At 34.7% G+C, this 19221-nt stretch overlaps 1 protein-coding gene across 2 annotated transcripts in view; it reads left to right on the top strand.

Moving 5' to 3' along the window:
* ROCK2 (Rho associated coiled-coil containing protein kinase 2) overlaps positions 1–19221 on the top strand; it is an 87283-nt gene that overhangs the window by 55323 nt on the left and 12739 nt on the right. For both annotated transcript variants that reach the window (XM_079792269.1, XM_079792270.1), the window contains exons 13-32: positions 65–113; positions 688–823; positions 922–1013; positions 1255–1501; positions 1905–2011; positions 2944–3103; positions 6375–6535; positions 6913–7097; positions 8581–8650; positions 10244–10347; positions 10504–10690; positions 12075–12168; positions 12263–12357; positions 13141–13320; positions 13495–13663; positions 15469–15539; positions 16360–16448; positions 16888–16966; positions 18305–18566; positions 18650–18863. In XM_079792269.1, coding sequence (XP_079648395.1) covers positions 65–113; positions 688–823; positions 922–1013; positions 1255–1501; positions 1905–2011; positions 2944–3103; positions 6375–6535; positions 6913–7097; positions 8581–8650; positions 10244–10347; positions 10504–10690; positions 12075–12168; positions 12263–12357; positions 13141–13320; positions 13495–13663; positions 15469–15539; positions 16360–16448; positions 16888–16966; positions 18305–18566; positions 18650–18863 — 2751 coding nt within the window. The remainder of the gene's footprint in view (positions 1–64; positions 114–687; positions 824–921; positions 1014–1254; positions 1502–1904; positions 2012–2943; positions 3104–6374; positions 6536–6912; positions 7098–8580; positions 8651–10243; positions 10348–10503; positions 10691–12074; positions 12169–12262; positions 12358–13140; positions 13321–13494; positions 13664–15468; positions 15540–16359; positions 16449–16887; positions 16967–18304; positions 18567–18649; positions 18864–19221) is intronic.

Here is a 19221-nt window from a genome sequence, read left to right as displayed (position 1 = left end):
TAATAAATTATTTTATTGTAAATTAGGAGTTATTTTATTTACTGTTTCTTTTGAAATTCTTTAGATCTGTTAATACTCGCCTAGAGAAAGTAGCAAAGGAGCTAGAAGAAGAGGTAAAGTTGCTCTACACTTTTATTAACATTTTTGTTCATAAAAAGTTTTGATTCCTAGTGTTCTCTTGGTACCATATTAATATACATCTTGGTTTATAATAAAACCTACCTGTAGCTTGGGTGGATAGGACTAAAATTATAGGATAATCATGGTAATAAGCTTCATTTTTGTTGTGTTTTTGGAAAACTTGAGTTAATTTAGTATTTGTAGATATTTAAAGTAAAAAAGAAAATTGCATTTGTATTAGTGACATGGTTTAAAAACAGAAAGTGACCATTGTTTCTTTTTTTAAATTTTTATTCATAACATTTTTGACCCATGCTTTTATCACATAAAAATGGTTCAGTGGTGACAGAATGTTATCGAGTTTGACTTTCAATAGTAAACAAGACACAGTGTTAAGAGTAGTGTGCTATTTTTAAAATATGGAAAACCTTATTGTAGTTTTAATTATGTAGCCATACAGCTTTTATTTATGTTTTCTTACCTGCTTGAAATAACTGAAATAGTTTTTGTTTTATTAAAATTTTTATGCATGCTTTTTTCTGATAATAACTTCAAGCACTATTTCAGATTACCTTAAGGAAAAATGTGGAATCTTCATTAAGACAATTAGAAAGAGAAAAGGCGCTTCTTCAGCACAAAAACGCAGAATATCAGCGGAAAGCTGACCATGAAGCAGACAAGAAACGAAATTTGGAAAATGATGGTTTGTGGTATAGAATATTAAATACCAAGAAAAAAATTAAGTGTGTGTGTATGTGTGTGTTGTGTTGACTCTTGCCACTAAAATGCTTTTTATCATAGTTAACAGTTTAAAAGATCAACTTGAAGATTTGAAAAAAAGAAATCAGAACTCTCAAATATCCACCGAGAAAGTGAATCAGCTCCAGAGACAAGTAAGTTGATCTCAGTTTGTAATAAGGATATTGAATTTTATTTATGACTTCCCATTAACAGTTGTAATTGTCAGTGTTACAAGAGGATTTTACCTCTAATTTTAAAGTGAAATCATTAGGAAGTATTTTTAGGTTTTTGTTTATTTTAAATACTTTGTAATGGGGTAAGAAATTGAAGTATTTTCATCATATACACCTATGTTCGTTTGTTTTTTGTTGTTTGATTTGAATGGAATAACAGCTGGATGAAACCAATGCTTTGCTGCGAACAGAATCTGATACTGCAGCCCGGTTAAGAAAAAGCCAGGCAGAAAGTTCAAAACAGATTCAGCAGTTGGAATCTAACAATAGAGATCTACAAGATAAAAATTGCCTGTTGGAGACTGCCAAGTTAAAACTCGAAAAGGAATTTATCAATCTTCAGTCGGTTCTAGAATCTGAAAGGAGGGACCGAACCCATGGATCAGAGATAATTAATGATTTACAAGGTATTAACGTAGATATTGCACTTGAATTCATCTTAATGATTTATATTTTGGAAATAACTTTAGATGATGGATAATGTACTGGAGTAGCACATTTTTGAATATGTAAAGTTAAGTATTAGAAATACATTAATATGAAATTTTGTGAGCGAAAGATTTACTTTCAAGTAGTTTGAAGTATTTTAAGTATCAAGCTGCCTCCCAAGGTAGTAGATTGGGTTCTAGTTACATTAACTATAAAGCAATATCTCAACTATATCAACTATACCAGCAATTATAAAATTTCTGCTCATAAATACCAACTTGAAAGTTTGAGGTGACATCCAAATTTTTAACTCTTAACATATATATATATATACATATACACTTTGTGGATTTATTGTTTTTTTAATGTTGCAAATATTAGGTAGAATATCTGGCCTAGAAGAAGATGTGAAGAATGGGAAAATCTTATTAACAAAAGTTGAGATGGAGAAGAGACAACTTCAGGAGAGATTCACTGATTTGGAAAAGGTAAAAGATATTAATCTTTATATTTGTGTAAGAGTTTCAGATTGGAAAACTTATTCTAAAATAAGGGAAACCATTTATTTCTCCATATTTATGGATGCTTATATTTAGACTTGGTTGTGTAGGGATATATATATGTATATATACATACATATATATATATGTATGTATATATACATATATATGTATGTATGTATGTATGTATATATTTCAGCATTAAATATTTTACTTAAAACACACAAAAATCTATATTTATGATACAAGCTATAGAAAAAGGAATTAGGAAATCTTTTGAGGCTATATAGAAAATAAACTGATTTCTATTATTAAAGATTCTCAACTTAAAACATGTCTCCTACATGTTGAAGATAAGTGTGAATGGTAGAGGATCCTGAGACTTTTTTAAGATAGAGCAAAAGGAAACATTTGATAAGTTTTAAAAGTTTAAGATATAATAATATAGGAAGAGGAGAAGCATTGGCTAAAGAACACTGCCTCCAGAAAACACCAGTGTTTAAGCAGCAATTTGGGGGTAAACTTCACAAGAAACAGAAGAGATGAGAGCAGGATGGGGAGAACCAAGTGAATTCAGTGTCAGGTAGGTCAAGGAAATAGTTTCAAGGGCAACAGTGAGTTCAAGTGAGGTAAAGACTAAAAAGTGTCTGTTGAATTTGATATTGAAAATATCATTGGTCATTTTATTGAAATCAAACCATCTCAGTACAGATCTCAGAATAGTAGAGTGTAGGTGTGGGAGGTGAATATAGTGGGAAGAGAACTGGTAGAGTTACGTAGATTACGTATACAAGCAATTTTAATGAATAGAGAAGGGGAAATATTGGACATTCTTGGTAAGTCTATTTAAAAAACCTTTGTAAGCTTTTGAAATTGTCAACAGTCTATTTGTTGATAGCTGCCATTTTCATCTTTAATAGGAAAAGAACAATATGGAGATAGATATGACATATCAACTAAAAGTTATACAACAGAGCTTAGAACAAGAAGAAGCTGAGCATAAAACTACAAAAGCACGGCTGGCAGATAAAAATAAGATTTATGAATCGATTGAAGAAGCTAAATCAGAAGCCATGAAAGGTATGCATTTTTATAAGAGGGTTTTCTAGCATCATCTTACTAAGAATTAATTCTGTATTCAATTTGATTTTGAAAATATTTGTTTTTATTTTATTGGCAAATACTGGAGGAGAAACACTATTAGGGAAGTTTTACATATATAACTCCACCTTCCCCTTTAGCAATAATTTCTAAGACAGGAAGGCCCCCCAAAAATTACTAGGTCAAAGAGAAATTACTACTTTCATGATATCGATAGTGACAGGCATGCAGAATGTGAAGTTCTCAGATTTGGGGGGCAGGAGGGTATGCTTTTTTTTTTTTAATACTTAGTTTAACATTTCATCAGCTTATGTTTCTTGCCACTTTCTTCAAGATAAAGATTTTAAAATAATAGCTGAGCTAACTAGATTAGAAGCTCACTAAGTATTTTGAGCTCTGGCATGATGAAGATATTAGTTAGATTTGGTCAAAACCTTATAATACTAATGAATATAGGGTAAGATTAATAAAATTAACTTTTTCATAAACTAGCCTGTATCTTGGAATTGTTTTAGGCTAATTACTTGTTTTCCAAACTGTGTTTATAATTATGATGGATTTACAATTCCAAAGGAAATCAATATTCTTATGAAAGATTCATAAAACTCTTAATAGAAACTTTATTTCATATTGAAATATAACATTTCTGAATCACTTAGCAAAAAATAGGCTTTTAATTATTTAATGTATTCACGGTGGAGATTTTTTTGTTAATATTACTTTAAGACACTAATTCTGGATGATAAAAGATGAAATGGCTGTTTTTCTGTCTGTGGCCCAGAAGACAGATTGGAATTTCTTTTGGAGTATAATTTGATGCAATAAAATGCAAACATTTTTCACATTTGTAGTGCACACATGTGACTATTACCCAAAACAAGGTAGCGAATCTACCTTTTCATCACCTCAACAAATCCACGTATCACTTATGCCTTTTCTATTTTCTATGCCTTCATTGGGGTGATTGTTTTTTTTTAAATGTGTATATTCATTCATAGGTTATTTTCTGAACTGATGAAAAGAAATTCAGTATAATAATAACTGCCATTTTTTATAAACTCCTTCTTATAACACTAACATAAGATGCATGATGACGTTAGTGTTTGAAGGAGTGCACAAAACTTAAATGTTATAGGTGGTACTCAAACCTAGGTCTAAGCCTTGGGTCTTCTCACTGCAGATCATTGCCTCCATTGATTAAGAATATGACTTCTCCATCAATGAATTACTAGCTATTGTGACCTTTTCTGGTTACATAAATTTCTGTGCCTTGTTTCCTACAAAGAGGTAATTAAAGTATTAGGTTGTTGTGAAAACCAAGTTCAGTGATACATGGAAAGTGCTTAGAAATGCTAGCTGTTAATAGCATGTGAAGAACAGTTTCATTTTCCACACTTTTGAAGACAGTTCATTAAAAACTGAATAATAATAGGTTTAATTTTTACTTAACATAACTTTGTAGTAAATGATAATTAGATGTTGAGCATTAGATATGAAGGAGCAGAGGAACCTAGTTGGATTAGAACAGATTTTCTAATCAGAATATTAAAAGGTGATCCTTTAACTATAATAACTTACATTTAATAGGGAATCACTTGATTAGATAAAAACTTTGCCTACTGTATACTTTGAGGTTGAAAAAGGCTTTTCAAATGAACAAATCTATATGTATAAAAGCCTAAGCGACCAATTGACCGGTCACCGTGATGTGCACCGACCACCAGGGCCCAGGTGCTCAACACAGGAGCTGCCCCTGGTGGTCAGTGCACTCCCACAGCGGGAGCGCTGCTCAGCTGACTGACAGGCGCCAGACACAGTGCTCACTGCTGGCGAGTGCCGCTGTGGCAGCGCAAGCCTCTCCAGATCGGACTGACTGGGTGCAAGCCCGCAGCAGGCCAGCAGGGCCAGGATGAGCAGGAGCGGCAGGCAGGGTTGGACTGCCTGTTTCGGCCCAATCCCCGCAGGCCACGCCGAGGGACCCCACTGGTACATGAATCCGTGCACCAGGCCTCTAGTTTGTTAATAAAACAAATGCTATGGTAAGTCATTTAGAAAATATAGGAAAGTATAAAAAAGTAAGTAATGATTAATCGTAGTCCTAGTAATCAATGTTATACTTTTATATTCTCTCAATTTTGTATAATTTTGCTTTTTTCTTTTAAAAAATATTATGAACATTTCCTTAAGTCATTAGAAACTCTTTTTAAATAGTGAGCACTTATTAAGTATTTGCCATACTTCAGGCAGCATTTAAGTGCTATACATATATTAACTACAAATCTGTATAATGTCTCTATGAGGGTAGGTATTATCACCATTCTAGACATAAGGAAACTGAGCCCCAGAGAGGTTAATTAACTTGACCAGTCAAATAATTAGAAAGTGTCAGGGCCAGGGTTTAAACTCCAGGAGTTTGGTTCCAGAGCCCTGTCCTTGACCACCTCCCTAAAACATAGTTTTTATCCTCTGCCTGGTAATATGCTAATATGGAAAGAGCCATAGAGGTCATAGAAGCTACCTCAATGTTTGAAGATAAGACAAGTAACACTGAGGGGCACAGAATAGCAGGGGGGGGAATCTTTATTTAAAAGATGTAAGTATCTTTTTTTAATCCTCACCCAAGGATGTTTATTGATTTTTATTATTTTTAGAGAGGAAGAGAGAGAGAGAGAAAGAGAGAGAGAGAGAGGGAGGGAGGGAGGGAGGGAGGGAGAGAGAGGGAGAGGGGAGAGAAACATGTTCTCAAGAGAAAATCATTGAGTGCCCCAACTGGGGATGGAACCCTGAAAGAAACCTAAGTGTCTGCCCTCCTAAGTGTCTGCCCTCCTAAGTATCTGCCCTCCTAAGTATCTGCCCTCCTAAGTGTCTGCCCTGACCGGTGATCAAACCGGCAGCCTTTTGGTGTATGGGACGGCACTCCAACCAACCGAGCCGCCCAGCCAGGGCGAAAAGATATAAGTATCTTTTAGAACCATCAATAAAGGTAGAATTACTTTATTTCCATTGGAACTCATATAATATTGCAGAGTGTGGTAAATTTTTATACCCTGTCAATGAAATACCTAATTTTCAAGCATGAAATTGTTGACATTTCAAATACGTTTACTGGAGTGATGAAAATATTAAACTTGGGATTTAAAAATATTTTTAAGGAGCATCATTTACTGTAATTTTTATTAGCACTAAATCATGTATTTGATATGCTGCTTTTGTTTATACGTTCATGGTTATGTTTATTTTGTGGCAATAGAAATGGAAAAAAAGCTCTTGGAGGAAAGGACTTTAAAACAGAAAGTGGAGAACCTGTTGCTGGAAGCCGAGAAAAAATGCTCTATATTAGACTGTGACCTCAAACAGTCACAGCAGAAAACAAATGAGCTCCTTAAACAGAAAGATGTGCTCAACGAAGATGTAAGTATGTTTCTAATAAATAACATATTATTTAATGAATTAGTAGTAAACTAGGTTTATTTGTAAAGGAACAATGATTTCATAAGTAAATTTTTTTTCGTATAAAATAACATTTTATAACCTTTAAATTTTACTGAATTTGGATAATATACTAAACAAATCATAATTTTAAAAACTGTAAAGTTATTTTTAATGTAAAAGCCATATTTTATTTTTAAAAACATTATCAAAAATACAAAAGTATTTTACTGTGAAATGAATTCACTTTCTGAGGCAAAAAAAATCTGTTTTGCATCATCATATATACTGCAGACTTCATTGATAAGAAAAATCAAAATAATTTACTTACATACCAAGTACACAATTTATTTTTTTAGGTTAGAAACTTGACATTAAAAATAGAGCAGGAAACTCAAAAGCGCTGCCTCACACAAAATGACTTGAAGATGCAGACACAGCAAGTTAACACACTAAAAATGTCAGAAAAGCAGTTAAAACAAGAGAATAATCATCTCATGGAAATGAAAATGAACTTGGAAAAACAGAATGCTGAACTTCGAAAGTAAGTTAATTGTTTGAGACAAAGTTTTACTAATATGCACAACTATCTACATGTAAATTACCTTAATTTTGGTTTATCTGAGGATTTTTTTGGACCATTTTATTTTCTTGACCATGTTGTCTCTTTTGGTTGTATAAGTGCTGTGCTGAGTGCCACTGTTGTTCTTCAAGAAGATTCTATCTGCTTCCCCAGCAGTGTTTTATTACTGCCACCTTATTACGGTGCAGTGACACGAAGAGCAGTGGTATTGGAGCGAAGAAAACGTCTGGATTTTCACCCCGTGCTCTTAAGATTCTTCTTGGGACTGTCCCTAAGCTTACTCCCCGTGTATTTTTTGTTTGTCCCTTAGTACCTAGGACTTGGAAATGTTTCACTGTTAAGCAAATACCATATAAATTTTTAAAGCTCTTTTTAAGGATATACTCTAAAAAGAGCTTTAAAAATTTAAATGCCCTATTTATTAGAAGCTAGAAAACATATTAAGATACATTTTTGAAAAATTATAATTTTTGTTTTTTTTAATAAGCCTAGAATTAGGCTTGCTTTTAATTTAATTTTTATTTAACTTCATTTCTTTATTGAAAATTAACATATAAACAGAAAAAGTACACAAATAAGTGTAGAACTTACTGGGTTTTTGTAAAGTGTTTACAAATCTTTGCATTTACCATCACATTTAGGTATGAAACCCTGCACTCCTAATGTCTACTTAGGCCCTCTCCCAGTCACTTCTTCACTCATATAAGATAACCAATTTGGGGGCGCTCATTTAATTTTAAAACTTGGTTGGCATAAGTGGCTGATAAACAGTGCATGTATGAAAATATGTAATTTTGTGTTACTGGTTTAACATAGCACTATTTGGTCTCAGGACCCCTTTATACTCTTAAAAATTATTGAGGGCCAAAGAATGTTCGTTTATGTGAGTTACATCTAATGATATTTTTTGTCTTAGAAATTAAAACCATTTTAAAACATAAAAACATACATTCCATTAGCTGTTGGAGTATGACATCATGATATGTCTTTTATCCTCAAGAAAAGTCCATATACAACTAGTGAGAGAATGAGAGTTAAAAAAACACACACCAATGAGCCCTAGTTGGTTTGGCTCAGTGGATAGAGCTTTGGCCCTTGAACTGAAGGGTCCTGGGTTCAATTCCAGTCAAGGGCACGCATCTCGGCTGCAGCCCCGATTGGGCACGTGTGGGAGATAATCCATGTGCCTATCTCACATTGATGTTTCTCTCTCTCCCCCTCCCTTTCACTCTAAAAAAAGAGTCAATGGAAAAATATGCTTGGGTGAGGATTAACAAAAGAAACACAATGATGCTTATTTATTAGTGTTATGAAAATGATATGACTTCGTGGATTGTTTGAAAGGATCTCAGGGACTTCCAGGGTTTCCCCAGAACACAGTTGAAGAGTCACTGGCTTAATATGTGTATAACTTATTTAAACATTTGACTTAATGTTACCACAGAGAACGTCAAGATGCAGATGGGCAAATGAAAGAGCTCCAAGATCAGCTGGAAGCAGAACAGTATTTCTCAGTAAGTTCCAGGCACATTCATTAAAAAATTATTGAACTAAAAATATTGTTGCTGCAGAGCCAGGAGAATGATTCTTGCCTTTAGAATAATTTGTATTATCATTGTTAGAAAAACAGTTCTAAGCACATGCCCATATCTTATGAAGTTGATTAAAAGCATTGCTTTTAGAGGAAGACTGTGAAAGAAATAAAATTGTCATTTTAACATTTGTACTTTTTTGAGCTCAGTTTTAAAATATGAAATAGTATATGTCAACTTTGTTTCATTGATTTAAGCCAACAAAATTTCTTATTTAAATTAGTAATTTTTTTTTGCCTCTTTATCCCTATCAGTCTATGTCATTTAATGAGAAAAATCTCAGTATGATATTCTGTTGAAAATCTCACTTCTAAATTATTAGCTGAACTTTATTGGTTAACTAGAGGCCTGGTGCACAAAATTCGTGCACAGGGGTGAAGGGGGGGTGTCCCTCAGCCCAGCCTGCACCCTCTCCAATCTGGGACCCCTTGAGGGATGTCCGACTGCCCGTTTAGGCCCGATCCCACTGGGATCTGCTGGCTCCCAACTGCTCGCCTGCCTGCCTTCCTGATTGCCCCTAACCGCTTCTGCCTGCCAGCCTGATCACCCCCTAACCACTCCCATGCCAGCCTGATTGATGTCTAACTGCTCCCCTGCCAGCCTGTTTGTCCCCAACTTCCCTCCTCTGCCGGCATGGTCACCCCTAACTGCCCTCCCCTGCAGGGTTGATCACCTCCAACTGCCCTCCCTTGCAGGCCTGGTACTCCCAACTGCCCTCCCCTGCTGGACATCTTGTGGTGGCCATTTTGTGTCCACATGGGGGCAAGATCTTTGATCACATGGGAGCAGCTATATTGTGTGTTGGAGTGATGGTCAATCTGCATATTACTCTTTTATTAGATAGGATAGAGGCCTGGTGCACGGGTGGGGGCCAGTTGGTTTGCCCTGGTGTCCCGGATCAGGGTGAGGGTTCCTTTGGGGCGTGGGGCGGCCTGAGCGAGGGGCCTGTGGTGGTTTGCAGGCCAACCACGCCCCCTGGCGACCCAAGCGGAGGCCCTGGTATCTGGAATTTATTTACCTTCTACAATTGAAACTTTGTATCCTGGAGCGGAGCCAGGCCTCCTGCTCGCTCCGTGGCTGGCAGCTATTTCTGTTTGGATTTGTTTACCTTCTATAATTGAAACTTTGTAGCCTTGAGTGGAGGCTTAGGCCAGCCAGGGCAGGGGAAAGCTTGGCTTCTTCTATCGCCTTGGAAACCCAAGCCTCCCTCCTACTTTCTCCGTGGCTGTAGCCATCTTGGTTGGGTTAATTTGCATACTCACTCTGATTGGCTGGTGGGTGTGGCTTGTGGGTGTAGCGGAGTTAGGGTCAGTTTGCATATTACTCTTTTATTAGGAGGATTGGTTGATTATACGAAAATAAAAAAGCGTATTAATTTGCTCAGGGGCTCAACATTACTCAGTGTTATTAATATATTTGTATGTATCAACTTTTTGTCTGGATAGATTTTTGAATGTAGAACTATTCTTGATGATGATGATGATGATGATATGTGTCTTATATTTTGCTGTTTAGACACTCTATAAAACACAGGTTAGGGAACTTAAAGAAGAATGTGAAGAAAAGACCAAACTTTGTAAAGAATTGCAGCAGAAGAAACAGGAATTACAGGATGAAAGGTAAGGACAGGGTCCTGTCTCTTTTGTTCATAACCACATGCCCTGCCCCTAGAAGAGGGCCTGCTATACTCCAAATAAAAATTGTTGATGAGGTGAATGAGATGTAAACTTTGACTTCAGAGTGACAATTGAAGATGCTATGTCTCTAAAATGTAGGGACTCCTTGGCTGCTCAACTGGAGATCACCTTGACCAAAGCAGATTCTGAGCAGCTGGCTCGTTCAATTGCTGAAGAACAGTATTCTGATTTGGAAAAAGAGAAAATCATGAAAGAGCTGGAGATCAAAGAGATGATGGCTAGGCATAAACAGGAACTCAGTGAAAAAGATGCTACAATTGCATCTGTAAGTAAAATTCTTGGTTCATTTTTTATTATAATTAAATTACTATATCATAAATCTTCCTTACAAGGTCTAAAAAAATAACATAGATCCAAATGAAAAATTGTACATGCTGGCTGCAAGATTTTTGATCCACTTAACTGTCTGCTTCTAGTATTGTTTCCACCCATCACACTGGCAAAAATTAAGTACCTTGACTAATTTTAAATGTTTGAAGGATGTTTGGAAAATGGCATTTGTATTGACTGCTATGGGCAGTGTAGATTTAGCATGACATAGAATAGTATTGTAAATAATATGGCAATTTCCAGAATATTTTAAATGTTCATATTATCCAAAGAAAGTCAACATTAAGATGAATATGCTAGAGGAATTTAGGCAAAATACTCATAGCAGTAAATACATTTGTAATAGCAAAAATTCAAATATCTTATCAATAGAGGAATGAATGAATGGATGAGATGTGGTAGAATATGGAACTATATCAGTTAAAATGAATTAATTAGGTCTCTATATCAGCAACTAAATATCGAGTGAAAGTAGTTACAGAAAGATAAATACAGCTTGGTGCTATTTATGGACAATTTAAAATCACATAAAAATCCACTATATATTATTTCATGTGTATGTAATAAAAGTATACAATCGAGAATGAAGGATGAACACGAAGTTCACAGTAAAAATTTCTTCAGGAAGGAAGAATAGGATTCGGAGAGAATACAAAAGGACATCAACTTCTTTAGTAAATTTTATGTTCTGTTTTAAAATAATGTTCTGGCCAAAACCGGTTTGGCTCAGTGGATAGAGCGTCGGCTTGCGGACTGAAGGGTCCCGGGTTCGATTCCGGTCAAGGGCATGTACCTTGGTTGCGGGCACATCCCCGGTAGGGGGTGTGCAGGAGGCAGCTGGTCGATGTTTCTCTCTCATCGATGTTTCTAGCTTTCTATCCCTCTCCCTTCCTCTCTGTAAAAAATCAATAAAATATATTTTTAAAAAAAGAAAAAAGAAAAGCATTAAAAAAAATAATAATGTTCTAAAAGAAAGACTGCAGTTTTAACTTTTGTTTATTCTGCACGGTGCAATGCAGAGCTTTGTTATAGTATTTGTGCTTTTTTTAGTTTATTAAGTTTTTTTCTCAAAAATACTGCTGAGGATATTTAAGAAGAGGGCATTTTTTTTTGGCTTCCTGGGATGCATATGAAGTATGTTATGGTTTAAATTTTCTTCAAAAGTGAAAGGTAGCACAAAGACAGAAAGTTTAGAGATAGATGTACTTAGAAAAACAGGAGTTTTAGTAACATTCTAGGATATTTTTATTTTGAATTCTTGCTTGATAACTTAAATTTGTAAATTGGGATATGATATCTATTCTATTTTAATTTCTTAGCTTGAAGAAACTAATAGGACATTAACTAGTGATGTTGCTAATCTTGCAAATGAGAAAGAAGAATTAAATAACAAATTGAAAGATGCTCAAGAACGTATGTATTAACAAAGAATGTTAATTTCAAATATACCCAATGGTGGTCAGTGGCTTAGTTGTCAATATAATGGTGACATTTTTCTGTGTTTCAGAACTGTCAAGGTTGAAAGATGAAGAGATAAGTGCAGCAGCTATTAAAGCACAATTTGAGAAGCAGTTATTAACAGAGAGAACACTCAAAACTCAAGTATGTATAATCAACTCCAAATAGGATCTTAAAGTTTTTTTAGTTTCTGTTTGTTCTACTTGACTTCTGGCATTACAAATGGCCGTAGCTGTCCGTGAACGTGTCAGTATTATGAACAGTCCCAGTTATCTGACTTTTGCCAAGGTAATAGAAGCTAGATTTGATTAACATTGTTCCGTTCAATATTTATTAAAGTTTTTGTTAATTTTTCCATATAGAATCACATTCCTTCCTAATTTTTTATTATAATCTGATAAGTTTTTTCTGCTTTTTAAGAAACTTTAGAGAATGACCATTTGCTGACAGCCTAAAAAAGGGTCAGTCTGAAAAAAGGTACCTGTGATATTGACCACTCTGTCAACTCTCATGGTTGTGTAATTCAGCAGCAATACTTTTGAGTCCCATATGTTTTGCTCTGTGGTTGGACATGTATTTTATTAATGGAATACAACTGCAGAATTCTCTTCCAGATAAAAGATGTGTCTAGTAAAAGTCTCTTAAAACTACAAACTCAAAGTGGAAGAAAGTGACATCAGATCAGACCTATAAGCATTTTAAATCACAGTTCTCTGAAAACATGAGTGAAAAACTAGTAGAATAGAGGTTGGGGAAGGATAATGAGTAATGAAAGGAGGTTTCCTAAAATGTAAGGTGTTTCTTTGTGGCCCTGTGTATAGTGAAGGAGATTATTAGCGGCTATATAACTTGCTATTGGTGAGTTACCAAGAAACCATCTACGTAATGTATTTTTTTGTTTTTATACTTCATTTTTATGTTTTTAAGGCTGTGAATAAGTTGGCTGAGATCATGAATCGAAAAGAACCCATCAAGCGTGGTAGTGACACAGACGTGCGGAGAAAAGAGAAGGAGAATAGAAAGCTGCATATGGAGCTTAAATCTGAACGTGAAAAATTGACCCAGCAGATGATCAAGTATCAGAAAGAACTGAATGAAATGCAGGCTGTAAGAATACTCATTGAATTCTAGTTTAAAGACTTCTTTTTAAGAAGTAGAATTATCTTCATGTCTGTATATATTTTATTGATTATAGAACATTTCTATTAATTACTGGACTAAGAAGCAAAATTATGAGATATATGGCATCCAGTTAATTTAATACAATTTAATTCCTCATAGCAAATAGCTGAAGAGAGCCAGATTCGCATTGAACTGCAGATGACACTGGACAGTAAAGACAGTGACATTGAGCAGCTCCGGTCACAGCTCCAGGCCTTACATATGGGCATGGACAGTTCCAGTACAGGCAGTGGACCAGGGGATGCTGAGGCAGATGATGGGTTTCCAGGTACAGCAAACTTGTTTTCAGCGCTATCTTTATTTATTAAAAGCCTTTTGTCTTAAATTTAAATCTGTTGATTATTTAAACCGTGACTGACTTTGTTCTTGAGGAAAAGTGTTTGTCATTTCTTTAAGGCAAAAACCTACTCCTTGGAGTAGGGATTCAAACGACAGTTTTAACTTCTTTTACTTCGTGATCTTTGACAAAAATTTTCATTAAAAAAATGCAAAAGAAAATTTCACATATTTAGTTATTTGAATTAGCTCATTATATATTATAGGTAGCTCTCTTTTTAAGCTTTCATTTTATTTTCTCTTAACTCTTTTCTGCATTCTTACTTTCTTTATGTTGGGTGTTTAGTTCATATCACTCAGTCACACACTATGGAATCCATGTCATTCACCTACCAACGTTCCTCTACCTCTCTCAATATTGCTACTAAGCCTTCCAGTTCTCATATGCTTCTTGACTCTGGTTCTGACTCAGAAGAAGAATCTTTGCCTTACTTACCTATTTCATCGGAACCTAATGATACAGGTGATATCCTGAAAATCTTTCACCTTTGAGGTTTTTCTGACTACCCTTAATTTTAGTCCTTGTGAAAAACTTTTGTAACATTAACTAATATTCACTAACTAACGAATTGCTCTAGTCTCAGTTAAAAAGAGACTCCTGCATGGACAAAGAGTTTGTTTTAGGGGGTATTTGCACTTGGCATTGCTGTGACAGTTGATAGACTTAGTCAGCTTACAAGAAATGAGACAGTACTTCATATCATTTAAGGGCATGTGGTTTCACTGCCTGTTTCAGCCATTTTCAACCAAGAAGCAACTCTTCCTGAGGCTTCATATCAAGAGTGACAGTACAGAAAAAGCATGTAGACTGTCTCAGAGCAGGCGTTTGGGTTTCAATTGAGTGCTTGCCTAGGCAACATTTTGCTAGGCCTTAAAAGAAAGTATAAGACGATTTGACCCGATCCTTGCTCTTATCGTTTAAATGAAGAAACAGGATAGAAAATACATGAAATTATGTTTAACATAAAGTTAGTCTGGGTACAAAAACATGTAATGTAAATGCCACAGGAAATTAATGGATGAGCAGTTGAATGTAAGGTAAAATTTAGTCTCTTATTAATTGAATTCAAAGTAAAATAACTATAGTTACTTACATTGTCACATTTTCCAGGTATATATATCAGTATATAATATAAATCATAGGTGATCGTGTTGAATTTGTTTTAGAGCTTAGCAATAAAATTATTTCAGTCTTCTGCATAGTGTTAGATGTCATCTGATTTAGTCCCTTAAGCTGGCATAGAAATCATGTGGTTATATTGCTACGCATTAATCAATTTTAATCTGTAATTTATATAATAATTTTATCTGAACATGCAATTACGCCCTTAAAATGTTTTCTCTTCAAAAAAAATGTGCAGTGTATCTATAATTAGGCCTCCTTCCAAAGGAAAAGCAAAGGGTTCTATCTAGTACAGGTGTATCAGTGAGCATACAGAGCTGCTTCTCTTCTTGCAACTTTTCTGCTGAACTGTGCAAATGCATGAATTTAATCAGCAGGGCATTTGACTTTATAAACTAGAGGATATATATTTCCAATGAGATATAACCTGGATTTTGTTTTGCATTGCATAACTTGCTTATACTGATCCCGCATTGTTATTATATCCTAGATAATGAGCAATGGTAAATTCTGAAGGACAGAATTGATTTGTTTTGTGACTTTTATATTAAAATTTTGTTAAATTTCTCATTTTCTTAGAATTGTTATATTTATCCTCATATGTTTATTTATAGAATCAAGACTAGAGGGATGGCTTTCATTACCTGTGAGAAACAACACTAAGAAGTTTGGATGGGTTAGAAAGGTAATTAGTACTTTTCATTGTGGTTCTTTTGCTTTGCTTTTGGTTGGTTTAGCTACATACAGCCATTTCACTTTTGTAGGTATAAAGAACATATAAGTAATATAACTAGAACATGCAGACACATAAAACTTTTTTGTACTCTCTGATTTGGAATGGAATGGTTTTATATATCTTTGTAAAAAATAACTTTTATCATTAATATGTTGTTAATAATAAAATAGGTTTTGGTGCTTTTGCTTTTTTGGTGGGAAAACAACTCTGGATATGACAGAAAGACCCATTTATTTATTTTCCTCTGTTACTATGATTATTGATGTTATGTTCGTCTTTGAGGTGTCTTAGTTCATTGAGGCTTGTATAACAAAATACCGCAACTTGGTAGCTTATGAAAAGCAGAAACTTATTTCTCACAGTTCTGGAGCTGGAAGTCCAGAGTGCCGGCCTGTTTGGGGTCTGGTCAAGTCCTTCTCTCAGGTTGCAGAGTTGACGTTGTGTCCTCACGTGGTAGAAGGGCTGGGTCCTCTCTGGAACTCCATTAATGGCATTCATGAGGACTTGGCTCTCATGACCTGGTCCCCCTCCAGAGGCCCCTCCTCCTCATCCCATCCCATTAGGAGTTAGGATTTAACATAGGAATTTGGGGGGAACATAAACATTCAAACCATAGCAACAGGTTGGCTACCTGTGTTACTGGATCTTAAGCTGAATCAGTCCAAAAAATATTTAAGTTCATTTTTCAGTTGGCTTATTTAAATTATATACAACTTTAATCATTATATATCAACTTTAATCAGTGTTTAATTTCTTCCCTTTTTAACAGTATGTGATCGTAAGCAGTAAGAAGATTCTTTTCTATGACAGCGAACAAGATAAAGAACATTCTAATCCGTATATGGTTTTAGATTTAGAGTAAGTATTTTTATTAGAATATTTAGGAACTTCATTTTTTTAAGTATAAGAGAGTAACATGACATTTTTTGTCAAGTTAGTGCATATATTAGTCACATGGTATGTCTGTTTACTCATAGTATAGCTGCTGCTGGACTATGGCTATATTTCTTATATTTGCTTCATGCACATAGATGGACGTCTGAGATATAAGTTAGCTAAGACATTTTTATTTCCTGGGTCTTTACTAGTTGTTTTCTGAAATGAATTAAAAAGTTTTCTGACATTAAAATTTTCTCCAAATCTCAAGGAGTGATTGATGTAATAGAATTAGCAAGATGTTCTCTGACCTTCTAACATGGGTCAAAGTAGTCAGTTTTAACTTCTGACTAGTATAGGATAACTAATGTAATTTGATCTTTTGTTAATAGTTGATTTCTTTATTAAAAATCTTTTATAGCAAGTTGTTTCATGTCCGACCAGTTACACAGACAGATGTATATAGAGCAGATGCTAAAGAAATTCCAAGGATATTTCAGGTAAACATAGTTTTATTTTGTTTTTGGTTGGTTGGTTTTGTTTTTTGTTTTTTTTTCCCTTTCACCTTTAGAGATTCTAAGAGTGACGTGACATACCAAATTTTTTTATTCTTGGGCTATCTTCAGATTACCTTTCAATTTTAGTTCCATTTAAAGGTGGTTCATTCTTTTGTGATTTTCATGCTTGTTCTATTTGGATATATCTTCATTTCTCTCTCCATCTTACATTTTAAAGTCTGTAGTGTATTTCTATCATGTTTCTGGCCTTTGCTGTTCTTTTGTTCAAGGTCGCTTATGACATTTTTTAAAGCATAAACTTTCTTCTTCTGTTGGTGGTTTTACGTTCAGCTCTCTAGGAAGTGAAAAAAGTTGCTTTTGAACCCAGTAGCCCTTTCCTTCTGATTTAAAGTGAAGCCTAATTCTTCTTTTTACTACTTCCATTTTAAAATTAGTTAGACCAGCCTTAGCCAGTTTGGCTCAGTGGATAGAGCATCAGCCTGTGGACCAGTGGGTCCCGGGTTTGATTCTAGTCAAGGGCACGTACCTTGGTTGCAGGCTCCTCCCCGGCCTGGGCCCTGATCAGGGCACGTGCAGGAGGCAACCAGTCGATGTGTGTTTCTTTCACGTCGATGTTTCTCTGTCTTTCCCTCTCTCTTCACTCTCCCTAAAAATCAACAGAAAAATATCCTCGGGTGAGGATTAACAACAACAAAAAATAAAATTTCTTAAAAAAAAATTAGACCAAAAGTTAGTTATTGAGCTCCTTCCGTGTAAAAACCATTGTGTTTGGTGTACTGTGGGGAAATTATTTTCTGGTGCTGAGCATGTTTATTTGGAGTATATCATACATCTTTTTCTTTTTTCTTCCTTAACTCTCCAAACACAAGTCTTTTCAGTTATAGTTCTGTTTACAGTTATCACCAGTTGTCTATTTTTGAAAATCATAAAAGCATCAAGTCATATAATTGCCACATCTCTTCAGGTGATTATTTTGAATACTACCTTCCAGAAAAACTTTCTAACACAAATCATGTGCAAATTTACCTCTTGCTAGCCTGTTCTGATAAGACTGCTGAACATAGTAAGATATCATGGAGAAAAAAAGAGGCACCATTTGAACAGGAATGATTCTTTTGAAATTAACCAAAGTGACTGTATAATGATTTTTCTCATATAAGCTCTTGATGAGACAGAACCTACTAATGTTTGAACGTCAAGTGCATTTTCTTCTTATTGAATAACTTAGGTTAATTTTATTTTATTTATGCTATAAGAATTTACTATTTAAAAAATAGCTTATGTTTAGAAATCACTCATTGTACTTTTTGGTATTTATAGATTCTGTATGCCAATGAAGGAGAAAGTAAGAAGGAACAAGAATTTCCAGTGGAGCCAGTGGGAGAAAAGTCAAATTATATTTGCCACAAAGGACATGAATTTATTCCTACTCTCTATCATTTTCCAACCAACTGTGAGGCTTGTATGAAGCCATTGTGGCATATGTTCAAGCCTCCTCCTGCTTTGGAATGCCGTCGCTGCCATATTAAATGTCATAAAGACCACATGGACAAAAAGGAAGAGATTATAGCACCTTGCAAAGGTAAATAGTAAGTTACTTGCTCCATCAATATTTATGTTCATATCATTTTAAACACATTAATTTTTTTCAAATATTTTTTATAGTCTATTATGATATTTCAACGGCAAAGAATCTGTTGGTATTAGCAAACTCTACAGAAGAGCAGCAAAAGTGGGTTAGTCGGTTGGTGAAAAAGATACCTAAAAAGCCTCCAGCTCCAGACCCTTTTGCACGGTCATCTCCTAGAACTTCAATGAAGATACAACAGAACCAGTCTATTAGACGGCCAAGTCGACAGCTTGCCCCGAATAAACCAAGGTAATAGCTAAAAATGTGGTAAAGATGAAAGCGTTTTTAGAAATATTTTACTATTCATATTGAAACTACAGATTTTCCTAATTACAATTTTCTTTTCCTTGATTTTTTAATGAATTATGGAATACCAAATCTTTGAAACTATTTAAGCATGCATGTCTCATTCATTGATTTAGGTAAATGTAATATAAATTTATTTACTAAATCACACACATATATTACACTCAACCAAAAATATTTAAAGGGCTAATTTTTGGCCATGCTTAAGTATATAATCATAGCATTCTAGGGTTGTACACTGAGTGGCCAGATTATTATGATCTCTGAACGCATAATAATCTGGCCACTCAGTGTATATCCT

This window comes from Cnephaeus nilssonii, assembly GCF_951640355.1.
Source record: "Cnephaeus nilssonii genome assembly, chromosome: 15".
NCBI classification, from domain to species: domain Eukaryota; kingdom Metazoa; phylum Chordata; class Mammalia; order Chiroptera; family Vespertilionidae; genus Cnephaeus; species Cnephaeus nilssonii.
Note: the sequence above shows the minus strand (reverse complement) of the source record. Positions and strands in the feature narration are given on the sequence as shown.